General features: G+C 41.0%; 1 protein-coding gene across 2 annotated transcripts in view; it reads left to right on the forward strand.

Moving 5' to 3' along the window:
- The window catches only part of LOC103603082 (sodium leak channel non-selective protein), a 109,120-nt gene that overhangs the window by 79,914 nt on the left and 3,441 nt on the right, over positions 1-25,765 (forward strand). For both annotated transcript variants that reach the window (XM_008587559.1, XM_008587558.1), the window contains 14 exons: positions 44-142; positions 4,796-4,889; positions 5,395-5,501; positions 5,709-5,783; positions 6,506-6,625; positions 9,614-9,682; positions 10,873-11,021; positions 12,395-12,488; positions 14,108-14,240; positions 14,908-15,023; positions 16,858-17,015; positions 20,344-20,494; positions 22,276-22,425; positions 24,820-24,937. In XM_008587559.1, coding sequence (XP_008585781.1) covers positions 44-142; positions 4,796-4,889; positions 5,395-5,501; positions 5,709-5,783; positions 6,506-6,625; positions 9,614-9,682; positions 10,873-11,021; positions 12,395-12,488; positions 14,108-14,240; positions 14,908-15,023; positions 16,858-17,015; positions 20,344-20,494; positions 22,276-22,425; positions 24,820-24,937 — 1,633 coding nt within the window. The remainder of the gene's footprint in view (positions 1-43; positions 143-4,795; positions 4,890-5,394; positions 5,502-5,708; positions 5,784-6,505; positions 6,626-9,613; positions 9,683-10,872; positions 11,022-12,394; positions 12,489-14,107; positions 14,241-14,907; positions 15,024-16,857; positions 17,016-20,343; positions 20,495-22,275; positions 22,426-24,819; positions 24,938-25,765) is intronic.

Genomic DNA, 25,765 nt, shown 5'->3' on the forward strand with positions numbered 1-25,765 from the left:
CTTTCATTTGCTTTGTGAATAACCATATTTTTCATTTATGCAGATCCATGGAATCTATATTCATGTTTTTGTATTCCTGGGTTGCATGATTGGACTGACCCTTTTTGTCGGAGTGGTTATTGCTAATTTCAATGAAAACAAGGTAAGAATTCTTGGTTTGAATCCCACAGGGTTTATTCTTTTCTAGCTACTCACTTTGAACTCTTTTTTCACACACGGCATGAAGTCGCATTAAACTGTAATGTGACTGGTAAAATAATCTCTATAACTATTTTACAAGCTACCTTATTGCCGCCTTTCAGGCACATTATTTAAGAGTACAATTCTCTTGCTAAATTTACCCTTTTGGTAACAGTGTCATTAATTCCCTGACAACTGAGAGGCGCATCTCCTATTGTTCAAATTGAAAGGATGTGCAGCAAGTTATTAACATACAATAGATGAAAACGATCCACTGATTGCAGGTAATATTACTTTCACAAAATGTAAAATGTATGCTTTTTTGTAACTCAGTAGGTGAACTCAGAATTTTGATGGTTGTTGGAGGAGTGTGGTAGACATTTTTAAATCCTAGTTCATAGAATAAAAAGATTATCTAATTTCATATCAACTTTACATACTTTAAGAACTCAGGAAGCATGCTGAGTACATAACAGCTCTAATGATCAGTACAAGGACTTACAAATGGGAAAACAGCAATGTAGCTTCCTATCAAAAAGTAAGTTTAGGGAAGAACATTCTATTTAGCGCTCCTTGGAGAGGTTCTGGCTCAGCTGATATACCTTCTACTGGGAAAGGGGCAGTCTTTTGGAACCATACTAATTGAAATGCATACAGTTGTTGAGTACTTACTGTGGACTTACTAGGTACTACTATCAATTCTCACAACTTCTGAAGTGCACTGTTGAAGAAAGAGCAATAAACTTGTCTGGGACTTATAAGGAATAAAATGGGGCCAGAACTCAGAATTGACACCTGGTACGGAGGGCCTGAGATTCTTCAAATGCAAGAACATAAAAATGAGCCCATTCTGCATTAAATTGAAGCCAGATTTGCCTGCAAAGCACCGTGCCGTTCAATGTTATTCATGGCTGGGACTGATTCCCATGTGTTCACATCAGAGCTCTTTGGTTTATGTAGCTACACATGGGACTCCACCATTCACTGTCCCCAGGCTCAACGTGTGTGGTTCAAGTTACTCAGTCAATTACCACCTTTTATGCGTGCCTAATAAGTATGTCATTTCGTTCAGGCTTTCAAAAGGGTGCAATTGAAAAATCTCCCCTTTGGGCCCCAACACTACTCAGACCCACAGAAACATGGACTTGCAGAGTTAGGAAGAACGGTAGCGATCGTGTTGCCCAGCCTCCCTGTTTTACTTCCTTACATATTCATAAATGAGCTCTTTAAGCCCTGTAGTGTGTTCGGTTTAAAACCAAGCAGAAAAAGGAAGCGGGTTCTTTTGAGATGCCTTTGAGCCTCGTAATGGAGCAGACACTGGGAATTCCAGAATTTGAGCAGAAGTGACTCAGTCAGTGAACAGGGGCGTCCAGGCACCGCTGGCTCAGAACGCTAGGCAAGGCCCTCCCGGAAGGCACCTGATTTCAGGAGAATTAGGGCCTACGGCAGCTCACAATTCAGGAACATAAATGAAACAACATATAATGTTCAGTAACGGGAAACAAATGTATAATTAATTGCAACACTTGAACTTAGAGGAATGGCTGAAATGAGCAGAATAACAAGGAGGTGCACTTCCAACACTGTATTTAAGTTCTGAAGGAGGAAGTGACTTGGCCTGTTTGGGGAGCATGTTATGTTAGTGCCAATGGGTGCTTAGGGAAAGGGGAAAGTTAGAAGTCATATTACCAGTCATTACAAACTCGATCAATTAATTGGTGATATATAAATTTTTACATTATGTCAACCTTATAGAAAAGGCTTTTTTCTGCAAGTTTTTTAGAAGGTAGCATTCAATCTGCTATATAACAGCATTTAATTGTTTGTTATTAATCATTCAGCAGATTTAAGTTCCTATTAGGTGTCAGATGCTGCTTTTGGCACAGAGAACCCAACCAACTCCACTAAACACTAAACACAAAAATTTCTAGCACACTGCTTAATGGTCATACCCGAGGGTATTATAGATAAATTTCCAAATATAGAGGCAATAGACAGATCTAGAGATATGGCAAATCAAGTAAGATATGAGGGCAAGGTTTTCATAATTCAGAATTATGCAAAAATATGTCTTCATTAGAAAATTGAAGCCTCTTTAAAAAGTTCCATGTCTATACCAGTAATATTTTTTTTCTGATTTCCCTATTGTAAGACAATGTGTTTCATTAATAAACTTAATTTAACAATAATAAACTTTCAGAGGTTTTCGTATAGTAATGGTCAGATGATACCTGCATGTTTATTATTCTTTTGGATCCTTTCAGAGTTTAACTTTCCAAAATACCTTGTTTTGTATAACAAAGGAATAATATTAGTCATTTATGATGTCCAGAGAACAAGTATTTGCAATTAGTGAGAAGAGTGGTTTACCAATATTAATATTACAAGGTATATAGATAAATCAGTAATTAGAAATTTATCACTTTAAGTGTATATGTTAGAGAAAAACCAAAGGTTAAATATTAATGTCAAATATCCAAATCAAAGTATTATAAGAACAACAAAGTAAAATTTAAGTAAGTAGTAGGAAGAAACTAACAAAGATTAGGACAGAAATTAATGATATAGAAACTGAAGAAACTTCTATAGTTTCTAGAAGGTTCAAGAATAGCAAAAGCTGGTTCTTTAAAAAAATTAAGTCAATATATCTTGAGTAAGGTTGAGCATCAACAAAAATGAAAGTAAACAAGATATAGTCATTAAAAGAGTGTCAGTGTTGTTACAGGAGAGGTTGGTTAATGGACACAAAATTACAGCTAGATAGGAAAAATAAGTTCTAGTTGTGAACGGTAGTGCTTAGGTATCTATAATTAACAATAACTTTACTGTATATTATCAAATGGCTAGAAGAGAGGAGATCAAATGTTCTCATCACAAAGAAAAAATTAAGTTTTGCAAAGCTGAATATGCTAATTACTCTTATTAGAGTCGCACATCGTATACATGTAATGAAGTATAATTCTGTGCCCCATAGATATTTGTAAACCATATAAGTATTTATTTTTGACCCTGGAGTCATTGTGGATTTCTTGACTTAGCCACAAAGTAAAATCTTTAAAGAAAAAAATTTTATAAATTAGATTACATTAAAATTTTAAATTTCTTAGTGACAAAAGGCACTATAAGCAAGATAAAAATAAAAGCTAAGACCAAGAAGAAACTCACATAACTGACAAAATATTAGTACTGAGAATACATGTATATAAAGAATTTTTACAAAATATTAAAAAGTAAATATCAAAATACAAAAATGAGCAAAAAATATGAATAGGTTATTCACATAAGAAGACACAAGAATCGCTAGTTATACACATACAAAATGCTTCATCTGATTAATATTAAAACTAAGTTAGAATATTTCACATTCATCAAAATAGCCAAATTCAAATGTCTGATAATGTCAAGTATTGGTGAGAATATAAGAAAATGGGAACACTTGTATAATATTGCTGGTGGGAAATTTTTTTGGTTGTTGCTTTTGGATGGCAACTTGGCAACATCTGATAAATATAAAGATGCTTAAATTCCCAGACCCCAGAAATTCTTCTAGAGATTTACAGTGGAGAAACTATCATAGATGTTTACAGTAACACAGTATATGTGTGTTTGTTGTAGCATTGTTTATAGTCCATAAACCTAAAATGAATAGCTTCTAAGATATTCGTATTTGTACAGTGCACATGAGCAGTACAAATGAACAGGTTAGATCTAATAATCTATTGGTGTGCAAAACATACTGATCAGTGAAGATAAAGACAAACTGCATAAATAAACACATATTGGATACCATTTTATAAATGTTAAAAATGTAAAACAAATGTATTCCTATGTATTTATACATACATGAGCACAAAAGTCTGAAAATACAATAAGGTAGATACACCCGTGAAGGACAGTCATTAGCTCCAGGGAAGGAAAGAGAGAATAGAAGTGGAGTGGGTTACTTGTCCAGTTTCTCAAATTATACTTCTGCCTTTAAAACAAAATAAAATAAAATATAATGCAGTGCAATTCAATATAATGTGATACAATATGATAGAATGTAATATAATATAATTTATGTGCATTTTAATCAGGTGCTCTATTAAATAATACAGAATATCTGATCCTATTTAGTCAGTATCACAGCACTAATTTCTTTAAGAGGCAAATTCTATGACTTGGTACCTCTTCAAAATAGTCTTGCAATTGCATGTTTTTTAAGAAAAACTAAAACAAAATACACTTAACTAGAAGCAGCACCACTGACAAGCTATAATTTTGCTGCTATGAAATGAAAAGAAACAAACCACTATTTGTTGGTATCCCTTTTTGAAAATATAATAATGTAGAAAACTTCCTTTAAATTTTCCCAAATCTGAATATTACACATCTCCAAAGGTACAAATCAGCGGCTGGTGGATACTCTCTGAAACACGTGGCTGTCGTTCTGGGAACTCCTCTAAGACTAACTTTGAGAATTCTAACTACGTTGCTCTAACCACCATGGTATTTGCAGAAAATCTTTATTGTAACCCCTCACATCAGCCCTGTTTGTCTCAGCACTCCATCTGCAATGCTCTTGGCACTGAGCATGTGACAAAATGTCTTTTCCTGCTTTCCTTTGTTTGTTTAGGGGACCGCTCTGCTGACCGTAGATCAGAGAAGATGGGAAGACCTGAAGAGCAGACTGAAGATCGCACAGCCTCTTCATCTCCCACCTCGCCCGGGTATCAAAGATGTTCTGGTTTTATTCATGTTGGGCAGTAGTGCTCATGTTTCCCCAGGAGTCTCAGATTTAAATTAAAATAATAATCGTGAGGCCACTAGGAGGTTGTGCATAAGTTAATACAGACACAGGCTCCAAACTACAGATCTTTCCATAGGCTATTAAAATCAGCCAACCAAAGGCTGTGCTTCAGTGCTCTTAGAATAAGCCTTAATGAAAAAATGAATTTTTAGATAAAATATATTTGTGCTTGCCTTTTTAAAATAGGAGTGAAATGGGTTAAGCTGACAGAAATTGAATGATGCGCTTCTTCCAACGCAACCAGCATTATGCACTGTCGTTCTAAATATTCAGAGCCAGCCGTTCCTGCAAAACACTTCACAAGGGATGGAACTGTAGGGGGAAATATGTAATGGGTTTTAAGATGAGCATTAAAGAAAATGAAAGATAAGAAAGTAAATATGACCCATGTCTAAAATGCCCTTGCCTAAACCTTTCTTTTCCAGATAATGATGGTTTTAGAGCTAAAATGTATGACATAACCCAGCATCCATTTTTTAAGAGGACGATCGCGTTACTTGTTCTGGCCCAGTCGGTGTTGCTGTCTGTCAAGGTACTTCGTTGCACATTAAGATTCTGGGAAAGAATTTTGGATTTACTGGTGCACCCAAGAATACCACAAGCTTCCATATGCATTCACAGTTTAGGTTCTTTAGTGTAAACATTAAGATTCACAGCCATGTTAAAATGGGCAGAAGAGGGGAAAGTCTGTAAGTGTCAGATGGATGTGGGCAAAGACGCTTGTGCTGTTTCTTTACAGTGGGACGTCGAGGACCCGGTGACCGTGCCTTTGGCAACTATGTCGGTGGTTTTCACCTTCATCTTTGTTCTAGAGGTACAGTAATGAGTCAGCTGGCCCTGGGGGGAGCTGAGCACAGTTTTCAAGTCAATCAGTGTCCCTTTTTGATGGCACATGCTTTCAACTCTGTGTTCCATTGCCTTTGAGGCCTTTTTTTTTGAAGGGGGGAGATGCACCATGCTCTTAGGATATTTCCTTTTTAGGCTGTTCTGCTTAACTTAAACAAAGACTTCATTTTGTCTTTCGGATTTTTCTAAAGGCAGAAATGCTGCTGTTGATTATTGTGTCTGAACGTTGGCCTGTCTAGTATGTGAGTTCCAATATTTAGAGCAAACTGTACAAGCCACTGTAATTCAGGGACTTCAATTGCAATAAGGTGTCAAAGCGACTTGGCCCAGCCAAGATGATTTTAATATGTGATCCATATAATATCTCTGTCCAGTGCAATCTTCTTTGAAATACAAGCAGATTCTCATTTCACCCTATACTGGCTGATGTGTCCCCAAAATCTATGGTATTTTACTTGAGGAAGAAAAATGTCCTGCTATCAGCATTAGTCATAAAACAAGAAGCAAAGAGTGTAGAGAATACAGATTTGTAACCTACTTAGCTTTGAAAATAAAATCATGTATCTTGGTAATAAACTCTTTTTTTGGTTACTACATTCTTAAAAATACGTAATACAGCTGAAGCTAACACATTAAAATATGTGCCAAACATTCACCCTCTGTTTAATATCTTTATTCTTTTTTCCCCAGGTCACCATGAAGATCATAGCAATGTCACCTGCTGGCTTCTGGCAAAGCAGAAGAAATCGATATGACCTCCTGGTGACGTCGCTCGGTGTCGTGTGGGTGATACTTCACTTTGCCCTCTTGGTAAGCACATGATTAAACTTTATTTCAGTTGATAATTTCAGTTTAGTTCAGTTCAGCCCCATGTCCAGTCTCATTTCACTCCATGTCAACCTGCCCTCGGGTACGGGATTAACCTCCCTAAAGCCCAGCTTTGATCATGACTGGCCCTCAGACATGCTTGTAGACGCACCCACACGCGTGTACGTGTGCACACACCCACGCTCTTCATGCAGATGCCACCGGGCCCTTCAAAGCTCTAGAGTGTGCGAGCCAGAAGGAGAAAGACCTTACAGGTCTTCTGGTTTAACCCTCATTTTACCAAAGCATAAAACAAGAGAGAGAGAGGAAAGCTGGAACAGAGAGATACAGAAAACTGTCTAAATTCACACAGCAGGCTGGTATCAGAAAACTCAAACCCTGTGTTCTGAGCTGAAGCATCGCTCAGTGACGTCCCTTCGGCAGCAATGTCCATTCCACTTCATCGTAGTCGATATTTTACTAGGTAACTCTTGGGTACTTCTGCTGCTTTATTTTCTGCTGGACATCTAGCTGCCATTTCTCTAAAGCACATCCTTCCCCATCTCTCCACCTGGGTTTTCACTGTGTTACCCAAATGTCTTCACTTTTCATTAAGTCTGGGGCGCAGCTCAAAATCTGCAGCTATGGGTGTATTTGACTGTAATCTAGAACTGTGTTGTCCAATAGAATAACGTGTCGCCACACGTGTCATTTAAAATTTTCTAGCAGCTACATTTTAAAAAATAAAATAAAATAAGGAAGCAAATAACATTAGCCTAATAATAAATTTTCTAACCTACCATATCAAAAGTATTATCATTTCAACATGTAAGCAATATAAAAAATTATTGAGCTATATTACATCCTTTATTTTTGTGTGTGTGCAAAGTCTTTGAGTGTGTATTTTACACATTTCAAGTGCTTAATAACCACATGTTGCTAGTGGTTACCACATTAGGCAGAGCAGCTCTGGAAGATCTGGGTCCTAGGGTAGGACCAGCCTGGACCAAGTTATTGTCTGCACTGACCCTTTTGTTCCCTGCTGTGAAGTGGAGGATGTAACTTGATAGTCCACCTATTCCCTACGAGCATGATGAAGATGAAGTGAGATCATGTATGTGAAGCTTACTGTAAAGATTACACAAACTCACAAGGCATTGTTACAAATACCTTCTTTATTGTTCGTCTTCCCTGATCCTAGCCCAAAGTAAAATGTTCAGGTTTTCCCCATTCCCTTCTATCCATTCTCCCATCCCCTTCAATGCTAGAGGCATGCTGAGAAGGATCCAAAACGCGTAGAACTCATTTACACATCAGGAAGGGCTTGCTTCGATGTGAGGTTGCTGTGCCCATGACCATATCGAGTGTTCTTATACCCGTGGTTGTCGTCAGCATCAGGGCTGCGTGAAGCACAGGAGAGCTCTCAGTCACCCTGAGTCCTTTGCTAAGCAATGGATGGTTTGGGGTGCTGACGGTGTACAAGGCACTGTGCTAGGAGTTGGGAAGAATGTAATGAGCAAAACAAAAGCAGACGCTGCTCTCATGAACCTTACAGCCTGAGAAGCTAGACAGAGACTCAACAGATGCTCTCGGATCAATGAGCATTATGCCATGGTGAGGGAGGAGAGGACAGCCCATGCTGCTGTGACAATATATATAACAGAGGGAGATGGCTTCATCACAGAGGTCCTGGAAGGCATCCCTGAGGGAATGATGAGTGGGTTCAGGATGAGAGGAGGACATTTCCGGTGGCTGTCCCTGTGATGGGAAGGTGCAGGAGCTGAGAGAAGGACATATGTGACTGGAGCAGAAGGAGAGAGTGTGTCGTGTGACAAGATTGGGATGGGTCAGATGGTGTCAGACATCTCCGGACCTTGCAGTCTAGGTGAAGAATTCGGGTCATTGTCCTGGAAACTGTCAACTGCCGTTACTTTCAGAACATAAAGGAAGAAGGTAGCTATGATAGGTCTTGAGCTAACGAGGAAAAGAGACAGCAAGGCCCATGTTTTCTCTTTCTCCAGAAAAATTGTAGCCGAGAGCTACGCAGTTCAAGCAGAAGAGTAGACGGGGCTTCCCAATCCCAGATGTCCCAGGAGAGGAAAGCCTAAGCCTACAAGACCAACTTCCCTATTCTGCCTAACTGCTTTTGTTCTTCTCCAAGGACCTCTGTTCTTGAACGGAATGTGTTTTTCAGTGGACTGCTGGAAAGGAAGGTGCAGTCCTCGTTTCCCATCCAAAGAGGCTATGTGCACACATTCATTTATTTGTACCTCAGCAAGGATTTCACCGGGCACCCTTCCTGGGGACCCATCTGTGACTGTTGTCATTTGGCTAGGCAGGCCTCTCTAGAATAATCATGCCTTGGCATCAGCTGAATGTCAAGGTTGTTTTTGCAGTGATAGCCTGTGGGATCTTTGTTTCTCTGAGGAAGCTTTCTTAGTCATAAAGCACAGTCATCTCTCGCTGCCAGTCACACATTTGAAGAAGGAGCTGGATGTGTTTCTGAGCAGTGAGGACTTCTCTGAACTTAGCTTAGACTAATGAAGACGTTGCTGGTCTTCAGAGGTCTCTAGGGACCTTCAGAAAGAAGATATCTGACTTCCAGCATCTGTTCCAGCATCAAATTCCTTTATCTCCCATCTCCCTTGCCTTCCTTGTGTTCCATTAGTATCCTGTGCTTTCCACACCCTGTCCTTAAAGGAGCTGGTCACTACTTTGTATAAAATAAATATAAAACACGGAATTCGGCTGAGCAAAACAGAACCCAAAATTTCATTTGAGACTTGACTTTATACCTAATATGTATTCATGAGTTTTGGCAGTGACCTTTTCAGCACATTTTTTAGATGAATTTCTTATAGAAATTTTTACATTTTATTAAACTAATTATTCAGTAGACTTCAAAGAAGACTTAATATGAAAAATGGAACTGTAACAAGATCTTTTGTGCAACAAGATCTTATGAGAGGCCGTCTTCTGTTTAAATTTCAGAATGCGTACACCTACATGATGGGCGCTTGTGTGATCGTCTTTAGATTTTTCTCTATCTGTGGAAAGCATGTAAGTATGTTGTGAAGAATTCTATCAAAAATTACATACACACTGAAGGAAAAAACGGTGACCAGTTGATGTCAACCTTACTTCTTGGTGTTCAGGGCTATAGTCAACAAATTACGGGCCGGCCCGGTGGCGCACTGCTACAGTGTGCCACTTGGGAGCGTGGCGGCACTCCCGCCGAGGGTTCGGATCCCACATACAGACCGGTTCCCGCTCACTGGCTGAGCGAGGTGCGGGCGCAACACCAAGGGTTGCGATCCCGTTGCCAGTCCTGGTCCGGTACGGGCGCGACACTGAGGGTTGCGATCCGTTGCCGGTCATGAAAAAAGACAAAAAGGAAAAAAAAACAAATTACTAGACATCATAAGTCAAGATTAACAAATATTAGAAATTAAAATGAATCAGTAGCTTTGTTATCTTTTGATGCTTCCTGACATTTATGTTGTTTAGTTTAGTCTTCATATTTGCTAAGTAAACTGAATCATCAGTTAAAGATATCAGCTATGAAAGCAAAAACCAATGGTCTTTCTTAATGCATCTTTATTTTATTGTTTTTGCTTTTAATAAAATTAAGTAACTTTACTGTAATGAAAAATAATCTTTAGTGAACATTCATGAGTCCCTGAATCCAGATTTCTTTATATTCTTTGTTAATGTTCATACATACGTTCCGCATATATTTTTTTGTTTTTTTAAATATTGTTTCCTTTGTTGTTACTAACATTATTTCATATATACATTCCATATATCCACATAATCAATTATTGAATATTAGATGGTTACTTAGTATTCTATCATTGTTTAGGTTTGTTTTTGTGAAAGTCTGTTTGTGGAAGAAACTTGAGTCTACCTGCTATAGGCCAAAAATGTACATCCCTTATTGTAAAGAATTGGGAAGTAAAAGAAGAGTAAATGGAAGGGTCTTAAAAGCTTAGGGTCTTACTCTTATAAATTTGGCTGAAGAGACAGAACAGTTTGAAGTATGATTAGAATTCTCAGTGCCTGATGGTTTCTTAATAATATTCAGGTTTCATACCTAATAGGAAGCAATTTTCAAATGACATACTCGAGAGTCACTTTTGAGCCAACCTGCTTAAATATTATTTGCTACTCAGGTCTTCCATGGCTTAATGAATTAAATATTCTCTCCCTCTGTCCCTCCCCCTCTCTGTTCCCACCCCCAACGTCTCCAGGTAACACTTAAGATGCTCCTCCTGACCGTGGTTGTCAGCATGTACAAAAGCTTCTTTATCATAGTAGGAATGTTCCTCTTGCTGCTGTGCTATGCTTTCGCTGGAGTTGTTTTATTTGGTACTGTGAAATATGGAGAGAACATTAACAGGTTGGTGTATGTTTATCTTTCTATTCATTTATGAAGCAAATGTTTTTAGTAATAAAATCATGAATAAAAACTTTCTTGTTGTTTATTAAACACTGGGGGAGGGGAGAAGGGAAGCAACCAGTTGGGAATTAAAATAAAATAAAATAGCCAAATTTTAAATAACATGTTTCCAATTGAAATAGGTATGCACATTTACTTTAGAAAGCTTAGAAAGTTCAGAAATAAAAGGAAACTAAAAGAATTCATAATTCCAATAACACTCAGGAATAACCACTCTTGATTCCAGCACTTTTTCTATCCACATATTACCAAAAAATATTTATTATTTTTTAGATGAAACAATTTTGAGATGGCTTTGAGTTTTTTCCAGCAAAATATGGAAAGTTAGAACCCACGAAACGGTTGTTTTATATGAGAAGCATTTTTCAAAGGTTATCCTACATTATATGGAAGCATTTTGTAGTTTAAAAAAAAGGGGGAGTCCTGACACAACAAAATGTGTACTGTGGACAGAAATCAAGGCTGTCAAGGCAGAAATAAGTTTATAAAGGTTTATTGAAAGCCAAACTTGAAGGTAAACCCGGAAAACATGAGTCAACAAAGTTTAAAAGTGCTCCAAATTCTGCTCCAAGCAAAGGCATTTTATGAGGAAGTTTTAAAAGGGAGGTTTCAAAAGGGAGGGGAGAAGCTCCAAATGCAGTTGTCCTTTTCTCGAGGAACACAAGAATCACACAATCATTGGTTACTGATGACAACATGGGAGCCTGAAGTGTCTTCAAGCAACCCGAAGCAGAAGCTTCATGCTTCTGCTGTTCTTAGCAACATCTTAACAGCTTATTCAGAACCAGCAGTTTACATTAATCAATAAATCAGCAGTTCTAACCACACACATTGTTTATCTTAAGAACAAGATGTCAACATCGAATTCATGAGACTTATCCCAAGGCAGTGAGTTTTGGAAAGCCCACTTCATTTTGATTATTTCCTTCATCAATACAAATGGATCTTGTTGAAGAAATGACTCGTTAGTTGATACATGGCTGCTTTGCCTTTATGTGGCATATTCCAAGTGAAAACAGAAATTACTTTTAGTTGCCAAAACTTGCTCACTCTGTCATTCGAGATGAATGGCAATGAACTGAATTATAAATGAATAAATAAATCAAGATGAATGGCCGTGCTAGAGGTGCATCATTCAGACAACTATACTTAGGAGCAAGTATAATGGTAAACAAGTAAAAGGGTATAACCTTCAGAAATGGTAACTTAGCAACCCAATTTGCTGCAAAGTCCACCCATTTTGGTGGTGACAAACCATATTACTTTATGAGAAACCGTTCTATTCACATTCTATTATTTTTTTCTTAAATTAGGCATGCAAATTTTTCTTCAGCTGGCAAAGCCATTACCGTACTGTTCAGAATTGTCACAGGTGAAGACTGGAATAAGATCATGCATGACTGTATGGTAACTATCTCCTTATCACTAACAGTGCGTCCACTTAGAATGAGCATGGAACTCTTTGGCAAACGCATCCTTGTTAGCATCAAGACTTTGCTTACAAACTAAACATCCTGGCCTTTTAGTCCATAAAATTGTATTCTTTTACATTACAGTATATGCATATTTAGGGAAAAATATTCTATTAACCTAACTTGAGCTATCATAGCTCCATTCAACAAATATGCATTGCGTGAGCATTGTTCCTTCCCTTCCACCTTTAACATTTTGGCAGTCAAAGTCGAACAAGGGAGCTCCACTTCTTTAATTTAACGTATTCAGCAGATATTCACTGCACCCCTGGTTTGTCCTGGGTCGTATGCTAGATGCTAGGTCTTCAACAGTTCCAAGGCATCCTCCAGGAGCTCACGTCTGGGGCTCTGAGCTGCTCTTCCTGAGGTACCCTACCTTCTCTGGGCTAGTTCTCCATCATCCTTCTGATCTCCATTTAAACGTCTGTTCCTTCAGGTCTTTTGCCCTAAGCTAAGACTGCTGGATGTATGTTCTTACAATGCTCTATATTTCTCCTTTGTAGCAAATATCACGCTGTAGTGAATTGTTGGCTCTACTTATTTTATTTCATCTCTCTTTCACCCTCCAGACCATGTTGTACTGTAGAAATTTCTACAGTGATGGAAATCTGTGCTTTTTAATTCAGGAGCAGCTAGCCTATACAGTTATTGAGCACTTGAAATGTGGCTAGCACGACTGAGGAACTGATGAAAATTTTAAATTTATTTATTTTTATTTCATGTTAATTAACATAAATTTAAATTTAAATTGCCACATGGAGCTAGTGGCCACCATATTGGACTACCAGCAGCAGGAGGGAGATAGAACCTATGTCATTTCTGTCTCCCCAGCATTTGGCACAAACCTAACACATGGTTAGGTCTCCAGGAATGAGTGGGGACAGAATTTACCAAATCAAATATAACACAGGCAGAATTGATAAACTCTAAATAGAAGTACAGGCAGAATGCTGTCAGAACATAGAACAAAGAGCTGGTCTCTCTGGCTGAAAGAAACCAGAAAGGTTCCTCAGAGGTGTTGGCTTTGTATTGGGCCTCTAAAGAATGGCTTTTGATAATCTAAGTCTTATGCTCTTCTATAACATCCCATAATGGTGCTCCAGGAGTGGGGATTATTCCTTATACAACTTGAATGTGAATTTACTATGTGTAGTCTACCTTCCTAAATCGTAACCCATTACTTAAGTTAGAGAAAATTTTTGAATGCCTTTTTCTTTGACCTTCTGCAGTTTGCATCATGTGGCTACTTATCACCTGGTGCCAGGGGGTGGCAGAAACAGTATCGGGGGAGGAAACCGGTTCGTTTTCATTGAGCTTCTAAAAATGGCAGTGAACTTAGGATTCAACAAGACAAAAAGCATAGCATCAATGAAATATTCTTTTTGATTTTTGTTACTGATGATGTACCCAATGTGCATGGCTTTTGAAAGATTACTTTGAAGTTAATCATATTCCATGTGACTAGGGGTATGTGCACTAATGGTAGTCAGTTAGCAGAAATTTGTATTCTGCACTCTCACCCTCTCCCTGCTCTTCCGCCCTACTGCCCCAAAGGTTCAGCCTCCTTTTTGTACTCCAGATGAATTTACATACTGGGCCACAGACTGTGGAAATTATGCCGGAGCGCTTATGTATTTCTGTTCATTTTATGTCATCATTGCCTACATCATGCTAAATCTGCTTGTAGGTAAGTGACTGCATTGAATATTTTTTAATCTTTTTAAACTCAGGCACTTAGATAATTATGTACAATTTTCAAGTAATTATCCTGGATTGCTTGGGGTGGGTGTTTCGTGGCATTAATTATAAATCGTTGCCTCTCAATCCAGAAGCTGAAAAGACCTTTAAAAGGTATGTAAATGACAGTTGATTGCAATTTTAAGAGTTGTACTATTTATTATGATCATTAATCTCAAAAGACCTCTTCTCATGGATTGAGCTGAACAAATATTAAGGAGGGCTACCTTTATAGCCTTGAAATATCACATTTATGCTTTTGAAAGGTACACGTTGTTCGCCCAGCTGCGAGGCCACCCAGAACTCAATTTGACCTTTAAAAACTGCTCTGGAACCTTCCACTAAGAGTTACAGCCAGCCGACCTGAATATCTGTACACACAGAATGCGTCTTTGTGCTCCCAACCCTCATGTTTTGCAAAGGTGGGAGCTGGATAAATAGCTTAGCCCAAGTGTAAAACATGCCAACTTGGAAACCATACTGAAAGCACTTTAAAAAGTTGGCTTCTAATGCAGGTGATAAAATCCATTATTTATAATCGATGTTTTCGTTGTTCTACAAAAATAACAGATTAGTATAATTGTCTAACTTCTACATTTTTCTTTTTTTTTTTTTAGCCATAATTGTGGAGAATTTCTCTTTGTTTTATTCCACTGAGGAAGACCAGCTTTTAAGTTATAATGACCTTCGCCACTTTCAAATCATATGGAATATGGTGGACGATAAAAGAGAGGTAGGAGAGTGCACTGTTCTCTCACGCCCTTCCCCAAAGAGACTTACCGACGCATCTCAGACGTGTGGATGGGCTTGGGGTTGGCACCTGACATGTATGGAATTCTGAATGGCCATCGGTGACTTGAAGAAAGCTGTCATCAATAACTCAGCAGGATATGCTACGAGGGGAGAGGGACATGTCCTTTCCAACCATGAGCATCCTCTTCCTCAAACTTTCAGAGCAGAGAGGAAAGGGAGCTGTAAGAGCCCGGGTGCAATCAGTCTTGGGTTCAGAGCAGAAGGGGAGAAATTGCGGCTACCAAAGGGACAGTGTATTACAGACTCAGGATCACCTCGACCTTGAACGGCAATCCTGCTTACAAGGACAAAGGAGTTATTTAAGTGGTATCTGAAAGCGGTTATTTTCAAGTATTTTTAAATTATTATTTGAATGATTTAACCATAAAGCTTATCCAAGATCTCCTAGAATTAGCCAAGTCAGCAGCAGCAGGTTCTTCCTCCTTTTCCATCTTAGCAAACACCCAGGCACAGTTCTGGGCTCTGAACAAGATGGGAAGGTGCCTGTACTCACAGCGTTCATGTTTTATTGGGCGGACAAAGAATGAAAAGTGAAATAGCAGTAAGAGCACCTTATTTCAGAAAGTCATAAACACTCTGAAGACAGTAACCGGGTAGACAGGCATTGGGGTCGGGGCAGACTGCTCCAGTGGGGGTGCTCAGGAAGGCCTGTCTGAGGAGGTGACAGCTGACCGGACATCCCCAAAATGAAGAATGTTCAGCCATGGGGACATCTGGGGGAAGATCCAAAAGTAGTTTCAGGAAGAGTTGACTGATGTGGAAAGACCAAGGGACCAAAGCGGGTGTCATAAGTGGGGATCCTGGCTGGGCCAGGGCCTGCCTGGGCAGTGTGTGGCCCTCTCCACCCTGCTTTGCCCTCTCTCTCCTTGGTACCCCCGCACCCCCAGGCTCCAGTCTCTTGGGCTTTTCTTCTGAGATAGTGGCCTGTGTGCAGGGCGTGTGACTTGGCTCTTTTCATCTCATCTGGATCCACCTGTATCTCCATAACTGTCCCCTACAGGACCTGCTTCTATCTAACATGCACATGGAAGTCCTCACCAGTGTTCACACTGACCTGCTAGAAACTGGCAGTAGTCATGGGTTACCAGTGCTCTTGCCCAGCACTTTCACCCAGAGACATAGGAAGGGCGGGCGTGGTGGGTGGTGTTGCCTGGTTACATCTTAGATTCTCAGGGTCTGGATCTGTTCTGAGAGCAGAGCTGGGAGCCCAGTTCTCTTATATGTAGCTGTTCTAGTCACAGAGAAGGCCTGAAAAGGAGTTATCTTTCAATGGAAGAACAACTTATAATAAATGCTGAATGGTTCCTGGCATCCGGATTAAGTGGAGCGGAGGATTGTGCGTGTGCGTATTGTGCGAACACGTGACTGACACACTCAGCAAGTGGCGAGCGGGGGTGGGGCCGATAGGACAGGCCACTGGAGCGAGTCTGCTAAAGCAGGCGTTGGCTCTGGGAAGCAGAGGCCACCCTCCTCGGCCCAAATGCTGCACTGTCATGACAGCACAGAGAAGCACCAGTGGAGCTCACTGCTCCGCTCTTCACCTCGTGCGTTTCTCATCCACGTGATTCCTCCCAGCCTCCAAGGAGGCGAACAGCTTTCCTCACGCCTGGTGCTAATGACGCTACCTTCTGAGAAATAGCTCTCCTTTGTTTTGGGGGGTTTTGTTTTGTTTTCTTTTGTTGCTGTAAAAGAGAACGTCGAGTGAATCCCTATGGCCTAATGACGATTTTTGGTTTCTGTGCTCTGCCTCCCAGGGGGTGATTCCCACCTTCAGGGTCAAGTTCCTGCTGAGGCTGCTGCGTGGGAGGCTGGAGGTGGACCTTGACAAAGACAAACTTTTGTTTAAGCACATGTGCTACGAAATGGAGAGGCTGCATAATGGAGGCGATGTCACTTTCCACGATGTCCTGAGGTATGAGGCGGATTTTTACAGCTCAGTGTCACAGCGCTGAACTGAGTCCTGACATGAAGCTGGGATCGTTAAAGGCCTTGTGAAATGCAATTAACAAGATGTTCATAACCTGAAATGCCACATCCCCAGTGGTTATAAAGCAGGGTCCCACTTCCCAGGCACAAAGTGGCCTTTCTCACGGTCCTGTAATGATGGTTTCCACGTCGGTGCCTGACCTGGGAGGGGCAGGAAGCCACGGCCTATCATCCCACAAGGCCCCCTCCTGACCAACAAGCTCCCTCCCCTAGGGGAGAGGTAAAAGGGGCCTCAGAGAGCACTGTCCCACCCCTTCCTTTTGTGATGAAGGGAACGCTCTGGAAGAGTCAAGTGACTTGCCCACGGTTACCCAGCACTGTGGCAGAGCTGGGGCTGACACCCAGATGGGTCTGGTGAGAATTTGCTTGGGCTGCTCTGTGGTGGTTGCTCTCAGTTGATCAAAACACCACATTTTCCAGACATTTAATGAGAACCTAAACAGAAAGGACAAAGGGTCAAGCTGAGGCTCTCTCCGCATTTTCTTCTCTCTGAGAGACTCCTGTATTAGTTTGGTAGGGACGCTGTAACAAAGTACAATAAGCTGAGTGGCCTAAACAGCAGAGATTAATTGTCTCACAGTTCTGAAGACTAGAAGTCCAAGATGAAGGTGTCAGCAGTGCTGCTTCCTTCTGAGGCCGTGAGGGAGGACCTGTCCCCCGCCTCTCCCCTAGCTTCCAGAGGTTTCCTGCCAACATTTGGTGTTTCTTGGCTTGTAGAAGCATCACCCTAATCTCTGTCTTATCTTCGTGTGACGTTCTCCCTCTGTGTGTGTCTGTGCCCAATTTTCTCTTTTTATAAGGACACCAGTCATACTAAATTAGGACCCCACCCTACTCTTGTCTGACCGTACCTTAACTAATCATGTCTGCAATGACCTCTTTCCAAGTAAGGTCACATTCTAAGATAGTAGGGTTAGGGCTCCAACATCTTTTATGCAGAGAGGGGAACAATTCAGCCCATGCCAGCTTGTTAAACAGGAGCCGAGGGATAAAATTCAGAAGTCCAGGGACTTGCAAGAGGAAACAGTTACATCTTTATTTTCACTAATTGCTCCCTGAAAGGCAGCATTTTCTTCAACGATGAATGTAGACAGCAAACCACACTCACACTAACAGCGTCTGTGTCTTTGTCATCAGTAGAAATCACAGTTATTTTCAGATCACATTACTGCCATAGCTAATATCGTAAAGCATCATTTATGCTCGCCAGTACTTCTAGGTTATAGTAGTCATTTGACCTCAGCCAGATGTTAATATTTAATGGAATGATAAAGAAGCACTTATGTTACTCTATCGCCACCTTTTTAAATAAAATAATTTGGAACAGTACTTCATTATAATTAGTTTCCTTTGTAATACGTGTATTTCATTTTATACATTTAAAACATTATTCTAAGAAATGTCTCATAGGCTCCACTGCCGAAGGGGTCTGTGCCACAAGAAAAGTTAAGAACCCCTGACTAGCAGTAGCTCTTCTAATCATGTTGCAAGAACCTGACAAGGTAAGGGTTTGGGACTGTGTGACAAATTTCAGTAGCATTCAAGTATACAGAAATATGCTGTGGTTAGAAGTTGAAAAAAGATCAGATCAGAACAGGAATGATCTGGGAAAAGTTCTCTCAGGTTACCAGTTTTACCTGCCCCTATTCACTCCTTCCAGGAACAAGCTAAAAAGCAGAAAAAGATGGGACCAAATATACATGTGAATAGCGAAGGATGTCATCTCTCTCAGAATGTTGCTTAGCCTTTCCTCCTAGTAACATATTTTTTTTAGTTGAATGTGAGGCATTTAGATATATTGTTGTCATTAATAATTAACATTCAACCTCTTTGGAGCATAGTGGTGCATCTAATAAAAAAGGACCTGGGCAAAGTCAGTGGTGGTGGTGTTCAGCACACCCTACTCCTCTAGCCCAGGATAGGATAAAAGCAATTGCATTAGTCTGTTTCTGTGGCTTATAACAAAAAAACCTGAAACTAGGTAATCATAAAGAAACAATATTTATTTCTTAGAGTCTGGGAAGTCCTAAGTCCAGGAAACACTTCTGGTGAGGGCCTCGTGACTCTACACGATGCTGGGCAGATGGCTGATGGTTAGCAAGAGAGGGAGAGCTCCTCACATACTCTCCTTTTAAAGCCACCAGAACCATACCCATGACCACCATTAAGCCATCAATGGATTAGTCCAGTCACTAGGGCATGATCCTCACCATCTAATCACCTATTCAAGATGCCACCTTTCAATTACCATAATAGAATTTCCCACCCTCTAAACACTGTCACAGTGGGGGTTAAGTTTCTAATACATTAAACTTTGAGGAAACACAATTCAGTCCATAGCAGTTATTAAGCAATGATGAGATTGTTGATGAGTGAGGGAGGAAAGAAAGAGAAAATGCATTTATTTCCTCTAGAGTGGGAAGAGACATAGCAAAGAAGAGAAGGCCAATGTACCAGCACTCTCAAGATCCTTCATGCTGAGATTTGGGCTCCAGTGGTGGAACTGAGCTCACAGCAGAGGGCAGGCAGAGGGCTGAACAATAGCCTGGGATCCTGTGGCCACACCAGGGTGCACAAAGCTGCCAGAAGGGGCCATATTCTCCTTTGGTTGTGAACTCCTCGGCCCTGACATACTATGAGCTGACTTATTACCCATGGGCCTGTTTTAGCTTCATTTAGCACTGTTTGGGCCCATCATGCTCAGGGCTAAATGTAAGTAAATATTTTACCCTGCATTTGTATCCTGTAAAATTAATAAGGAAGCTACAGAGGGACCCATGGGATAAACAGAGGAATATGGGGTCGGGGGGGTGGGGGAGCAGGATGACCCACAACCCAGCACATTAGCCATCACCAACTGGAGCTGAATGCAAAACAGCATGGAGAGTTCAGCTTCCTTCTGCAGGGAAAGTCCAGAGTCTGTACTTAGGCAGCTGACACTGGATATCACGGCCTAGCCTGGATCTTCTATTTTTACAAGCACTTAGAGGGCATTTGCTGTTATAAGTACCACACAGATATTAACTCAGCCATTTAACAAGGTAAGTACCATGACAATCCCTGTTTTACAGAAGAGTGAAGGGAGACACAGAGAGGTGACATCATCAGCCCAAGTCACCCAGCTAGTAAAGGGTAATGTCAAAATGCTGCACCTGTTGGAACGAGTGACATCCTCTCTAAGGGGATTGAAACATCTAAGAGTCTAAATCCCAGATGAATCAGACCTGCAATTGTTATTGTGTTCCCCCCACCAGCATGCTTTCATACCGGTCCGTTGACATCCGGAAAAGTTTGCAGTTGGAGGAGCTCCTGGCGAGGGAGCAGCTGGAGTACACCATCGAGGAGGAGGTGGCCAAGCAGACCATCCGCATGTGGCTCAAGAAGTGTCTGAAGCGCATCAGAGCTGTGAGTGGGCCCCAGGCTCATGGGCAGGGAGTTGTCCCCTCTCTCCCAAAGGGAAGATGGGACAAAAAAAAAGAGCTTCATGAACAACTGGGAAATAGATCCTTCTTGCTTAGCCTTAAATCCCTTTAAACTATGTTGATTTCATCCACTTATGGGAGTCAGGTGATGCTGCAAACCTTAACTCTGCTCCAAATCACCCTTCTTCTCTTTAGCAGAGTCCATAGAAGTATCAACTGAAACACATTTTTATAATATAACATGGTATAAAAAGCAGCTTATTGATATAAAAATATTTATGATCTCCATTTATTAAACCTAACTGTCCAGAATTCCAAAAATCTCTACATACTTACTAGTGATTGAATTTACAAAAGTACTTTTAAATTGCTGCTAACAATTCCAACTTACTGTTGATAATGTTGCTCGGTCTTTAAGGACCACCAATCCTGGGGGTTTAATGATCTTTTTGCTGCTGATAAGCTTATGAGATTCTCTGACTCATGAAGTGATGAATGCGTACTGTGTTGGCTTGTACTGTGTTTACAGTATTTCCATTAGGTGATGATTTTTACGAATGTTTTTGACTTATGTTTTACACACAACGGGGAAAAAAATGAAAGTAATTACTAAACATTTATATATAACAGAAATTTTTTTATCCTGTTCCTCAAAACAGCGACATCAACCATAGAAACATATTTCTCTTGACAGAGGAGAGGTCTACAAAGGAAAGAAACAGCCCAACCTCCTATAGCAGGGCCAACTGCCCACTGTGGCCTGGTCACAGCTGGCCTCCTGGAACCCTGCTAGCTCCAGGGATCAAATCTGTCCTCCACAGGCCCCAAGAGGGTGCAAGGAGTCCTGGCTTCAGTATGTGCCAAGACAGATTGGCCTGTTGGATTGGCCCACTTGATTGGCTGCAAAATCCAGAACCAAGATGACAGCAAAGCTTTCCTCATCCACCCAAGACTCTCTGCCTCTTACAACATGCACGAAAGGGGGAGCCTGCATTGGCTTAATGAGCATAAAATAAAATTAAAGTAGTACACCCGCGTTAGCAGTTTTTATTTTACAATTTTTAAAGTATTTTTAAATTATAATCGCACATATTTATGGGGTACAGTTGTCCGTCAATACATATATGCAATGTATGATGATCAAATCAGGATAATTAGCATATCATCACCCCCCAAATTTATCATCTATTTGTGATGAGAGCATTTAAGCTCCTCTCTTCTAGCCATTTTAAAACATACAATCAATTCGTGTTAACTATAGGCACCCAGTACCACTGTAGACCATTAGAACTTGCTTTTCCTATCTAGCTGTAATTTTGTATTCATTAACCAACCTTTCCCTACCCTTGAGTAACCATAGTTCTATTCTCTACTTCCATAGTTTAACATTTTTTAGCTCCCACCTGTGAGTGAGAACATGCTATATTTACCTTTCTGTGCATGACTTATTTCACTTAATATGTCTTCCAGGTTCATCCATTTTTAATAAAACACAAGCTAGTATCAAAGGGCATAACTATTCCAATTGCTCTACAAATGAATATGGAAGGGGAAGGCAATTCATAAGTCTCTCTAAGCCCTCCTTTTCATCAGACTAACGTAACATGGAAATTAGCTATGGATCCTTATTTGGAAATTCCTAAGAGGTCACCAATCATGCAAGTCTGTGGAGAGGAGAGAAGACAGTATGATTTGAGTGGTGCTGGGGCAGGGGGACGTTGGGTTTCTCTTTCCCTTACTGAAGGAACAATCGTATTTCCCCAGAAACAGCAGCAGTCTTGCAGCATCATCCACAGTCTGCGAGAGAGTCAACAGCAAGAGCTGAGCCGGTTTCTGAATCCTCCCAGCATTGAGACCACCCAGCCAAGTGAGGACGCCAATGTCAGCAGTCAGGATAATAACATGCAACCTGAGGTGCGGGCGTGTGCTGTCCTTCACCCAAGGATTTTCTGTGGGGTTCTGTTTTTAATGAAAATAAATAAGTTTGGTGCTGGTCACCTAGTGCTGTGGATTGTATGTCCCCCCCCAAAAAACTCATCGAGGTATGGCCCCCACTGTGACAGTGTGAAGACGGTGAGAAATCCTAGTGTGGTAGTTGAACGGTGGGGCATTGAAGACATGATTAGAATGTGAGGACCCTGCCCTAGTAAATGGATTAATAAATTGATGGTTTAAAGGTGGTCATGGGTGTGGTTCTGAGGGCTTATAAAGGACAGCGCATGAGGAGCTCTTTCCCTCTCTGCTTCTGCCGTCCCCCATGTGACACCCTGCTTTGCAGCGAAGAGTCACTACCCACCAACAAGGCCCTCACCCTGGCCTTTGGAGTTATCAGCCTCCAAAACTGTAAGCAATAAATATTCTTTATAAATTACCCAGTTCCAGGTATTTTGTTATAAGCAATAGAAATGGACTAATACACACAAAAGTTTCAAACAAGGTGACAATATTTCTAATAAAAAAAATTTAATTGAAAAAAAAAAAAAAAACCATGGGAACATGTTGACCCAGATTACTTTTCTGTCTTTGCCATCCAGGATGCAGTTGAAGTTATTTCTAATGATTCAGATTTGTATGCTCGTATGGACACTTAAAAAAAAAAAGTTAAAAAAAGAAAAGAAAATGTTAATGCCCTGAATTTAATAATTCTGTTTTTTTGTTTTGTTTGGTTTTCGTTTTTATATTTTGCCTAAAGAGTTAACATCACATCTAAGGGCTGAATTTGAGTCTAGAAATATTTTATGACTTAGGAGAGCATGGTTTGCAGGAAGCTCTACCCTAAATGTTTTCTTCCCCTCACTAAGACATAGCCATTTGCAATAAAATCAGTGAAAGTATTCACACGTGGCTTTCAATCTCTTTAAATAATCAGACTCATTGAGGGTTTATCTTTCTTTAGTTGGGCATCAGAAAAGCATATGGAACTCAGGAGGATTGGCTTGAGGAGCTTCTACTTACTAGGGCACAGCATATTTTCATTTCTAAACTCAATCTACATGTCTGTAGAAAAAGTTCAGAGTATCACCAGCATCCTGGAGAGCACTGTGCTGTGAGAAGCAGCTGGCAGGGAGGTCCTACCCCTTCCTGAGGCTGCAATTATGATTTGAGGTTAACAACATGGAGCCAATCCAGCGTTCTGCGCAGAGCCCGTGGCAGCACCGAGCCTCGTGGTGTGTAGCAGCACAGTCAGGGACCAGGGTGAATTCTGAAGCCTAACGCTCCACAGCCCAGTAGGATGCTACAAGAGGATGCTCCTGTGTGGAAGCCACATAAGGTCAGGACAGACAGTGACACAGGGTCAATGAGGCAGGGGAAAGTGATAATTGCAGAGCTCTCCATTTCTAGATTAAAAAGCGCAAGAGTTGAACTGTTTTAGTCCGTTTTCTGTTGCTTAGAACAGAATACCTAAAACTGGGTAATTTATAAAGAAAAGAAGTTCATTTCTTCCAGTTTTAGAGGCTGGGAAGTCCAAAGTAGAGAGGGTGCACCTGGTGAGGGCCTCACTGCTGGGGGGGGGGGCTCTCTGCAGAGTCCCGAGGCAGTGCAGGGCATCGTATGGTATGACAGCTGAGCATGCTAATGTGCTTTCTTCCTCTTCTTATAAAGCCACCAGTCTACTCCAGTGAAACCCACTAATCCATTAACCCATTGCTCCATTAATCCAGGAATGGATTGATCCATTCATGAAGGTTATGCTCTTATGATCCAATTGCCTCTTAAAGGCCCTGCCTTTCAAATACTGTATTGGGGATTAAGCTTCAACATGAGCTTTGGAGGAAACAAACATTCAAACTATATCAGTAACCAATAAAAAAAAAGGGGATATTAAAGATATGTGAAGAGCAAGGCATTGATTAGGAAAGTGAAAGGTGACAGGTGAAGCAGAGAATGGGTAAAGTGCGTGGAAGGTCTCAGCATCTCTCTTTAACTTTAGGCTTAGATTGTTATCAGCTTCGTCCTCCCCTAGGGCCATCACAGGGCTTTGCTGGCTCAGAGCTCTTTTCCTGAAACTCTAGGCACTGACCTCCAGGTTGGCAAAAGTGCACCACCACCCAAACTACCCAGTCCCCACTGCCCACCTTCCTTCCTGCAGTGCCACCATCCGTGCCCTGGTTTGCCAACCCAGGTACAAGAGGTAAACAATGACACCCTTAGGTGTGGAGGGAATGAGGTGGCAGAGGCTGTTCTTCCCACTCATTTTCCTGCCATATTCCTTCCTCTCTTATCACAAAAGTAGGATCCAGAGCAGTGCAGAGAGATGCAGGAGATCAGTGTTAAGAAAGGGCCGTGACTCTGACTTCTCCCTTGCAGACGAGCAGCCAGCAGCAGCTCCTGAGCCCCACCCTGTCGGACAGAGGAGGAAGTCGGCAAGATGCAGCCGATGCTGGGAAACCCCAGAGGAAGTTTGGGCAATGGCGCTTGCCCTCGGGTACGTACGTCCAGCCATTCCTCCTGACGGAGGCATTTTAAAGATGTCTCCTTTCTGTGTGTGCTGTAGGTCTCAAAATACAGATCTGTACCTACAGTTATTCAAAAACAGGAAAACAATGAAAAAGGTATCCTCTTATCATAAGCATTCCTCCCAAAATAACTCCGTAGACGTAACTATAACAGCCCTCATGTTCAGAACCATGTTTGAGAACGCAGCAGCTGCTGACAACGTGAGATTATAACCAAGATCCAGAAAGAGAAGAGCAAGAGACATCCAAGGGCTCCCTGTGTGCACCCAAGCCAGGCTCAAACTCAGGCAGATTCATTTCAGATAAAGTAAGGAGGGAGGGGCAGATACCGTCTTTCAGAAAACGCCACAGAGTTCCCAAAGAAGGCACAGGCCCTGCTCGACTTCCACATACACTTTGCAGCTGAGCTGGTCACTATCTTCATGTGATGTGCTTCACTTCAATAATAACGATAACAAATAACACTTATGTAGTACTTACTGTATGCCAACCACTATTCTAAGTGCATTAACTGTGTTCCCTCATTTAATCCTCACAATTCTATTCTTTTCCACATTCTATGGATTGAGTAAGAGAATTTTCTTCTAGATGAATATGGGGTTTTGGAAAGTCAGGATAATTCCACTCAGGGCTGTCGGGGATGGAGGGAGAGCAATGGCCTGCATGGCTCGGTGTCCTCGTACACGGTTTTCTCTATAGATAACTGAGTCAGTGGTAAAGTATGGGCTTTAAAGAGTAATGCTCTTTAACTGAGGCTCAACTTCAGCCCAATCCACATGAGAAGACAGATCATGTTG

The sequence above is a fragment of the Galeopterus variegatus genome, unplaced genomic scaffold (genome assembly GCF_000696425.1).
Source record: "Galeopterus variegatus unplaced genomic scaffold, G_variegatus-3.0.2 Scaffold4433, whole genome shotgun sequence".
Lineage (NCBI taxonomy): Eukaryota > Metazoa > Chordata > Mammalia > Dermoptera > Cynocephalidae > Galeopterus > Galeopterus variegatus.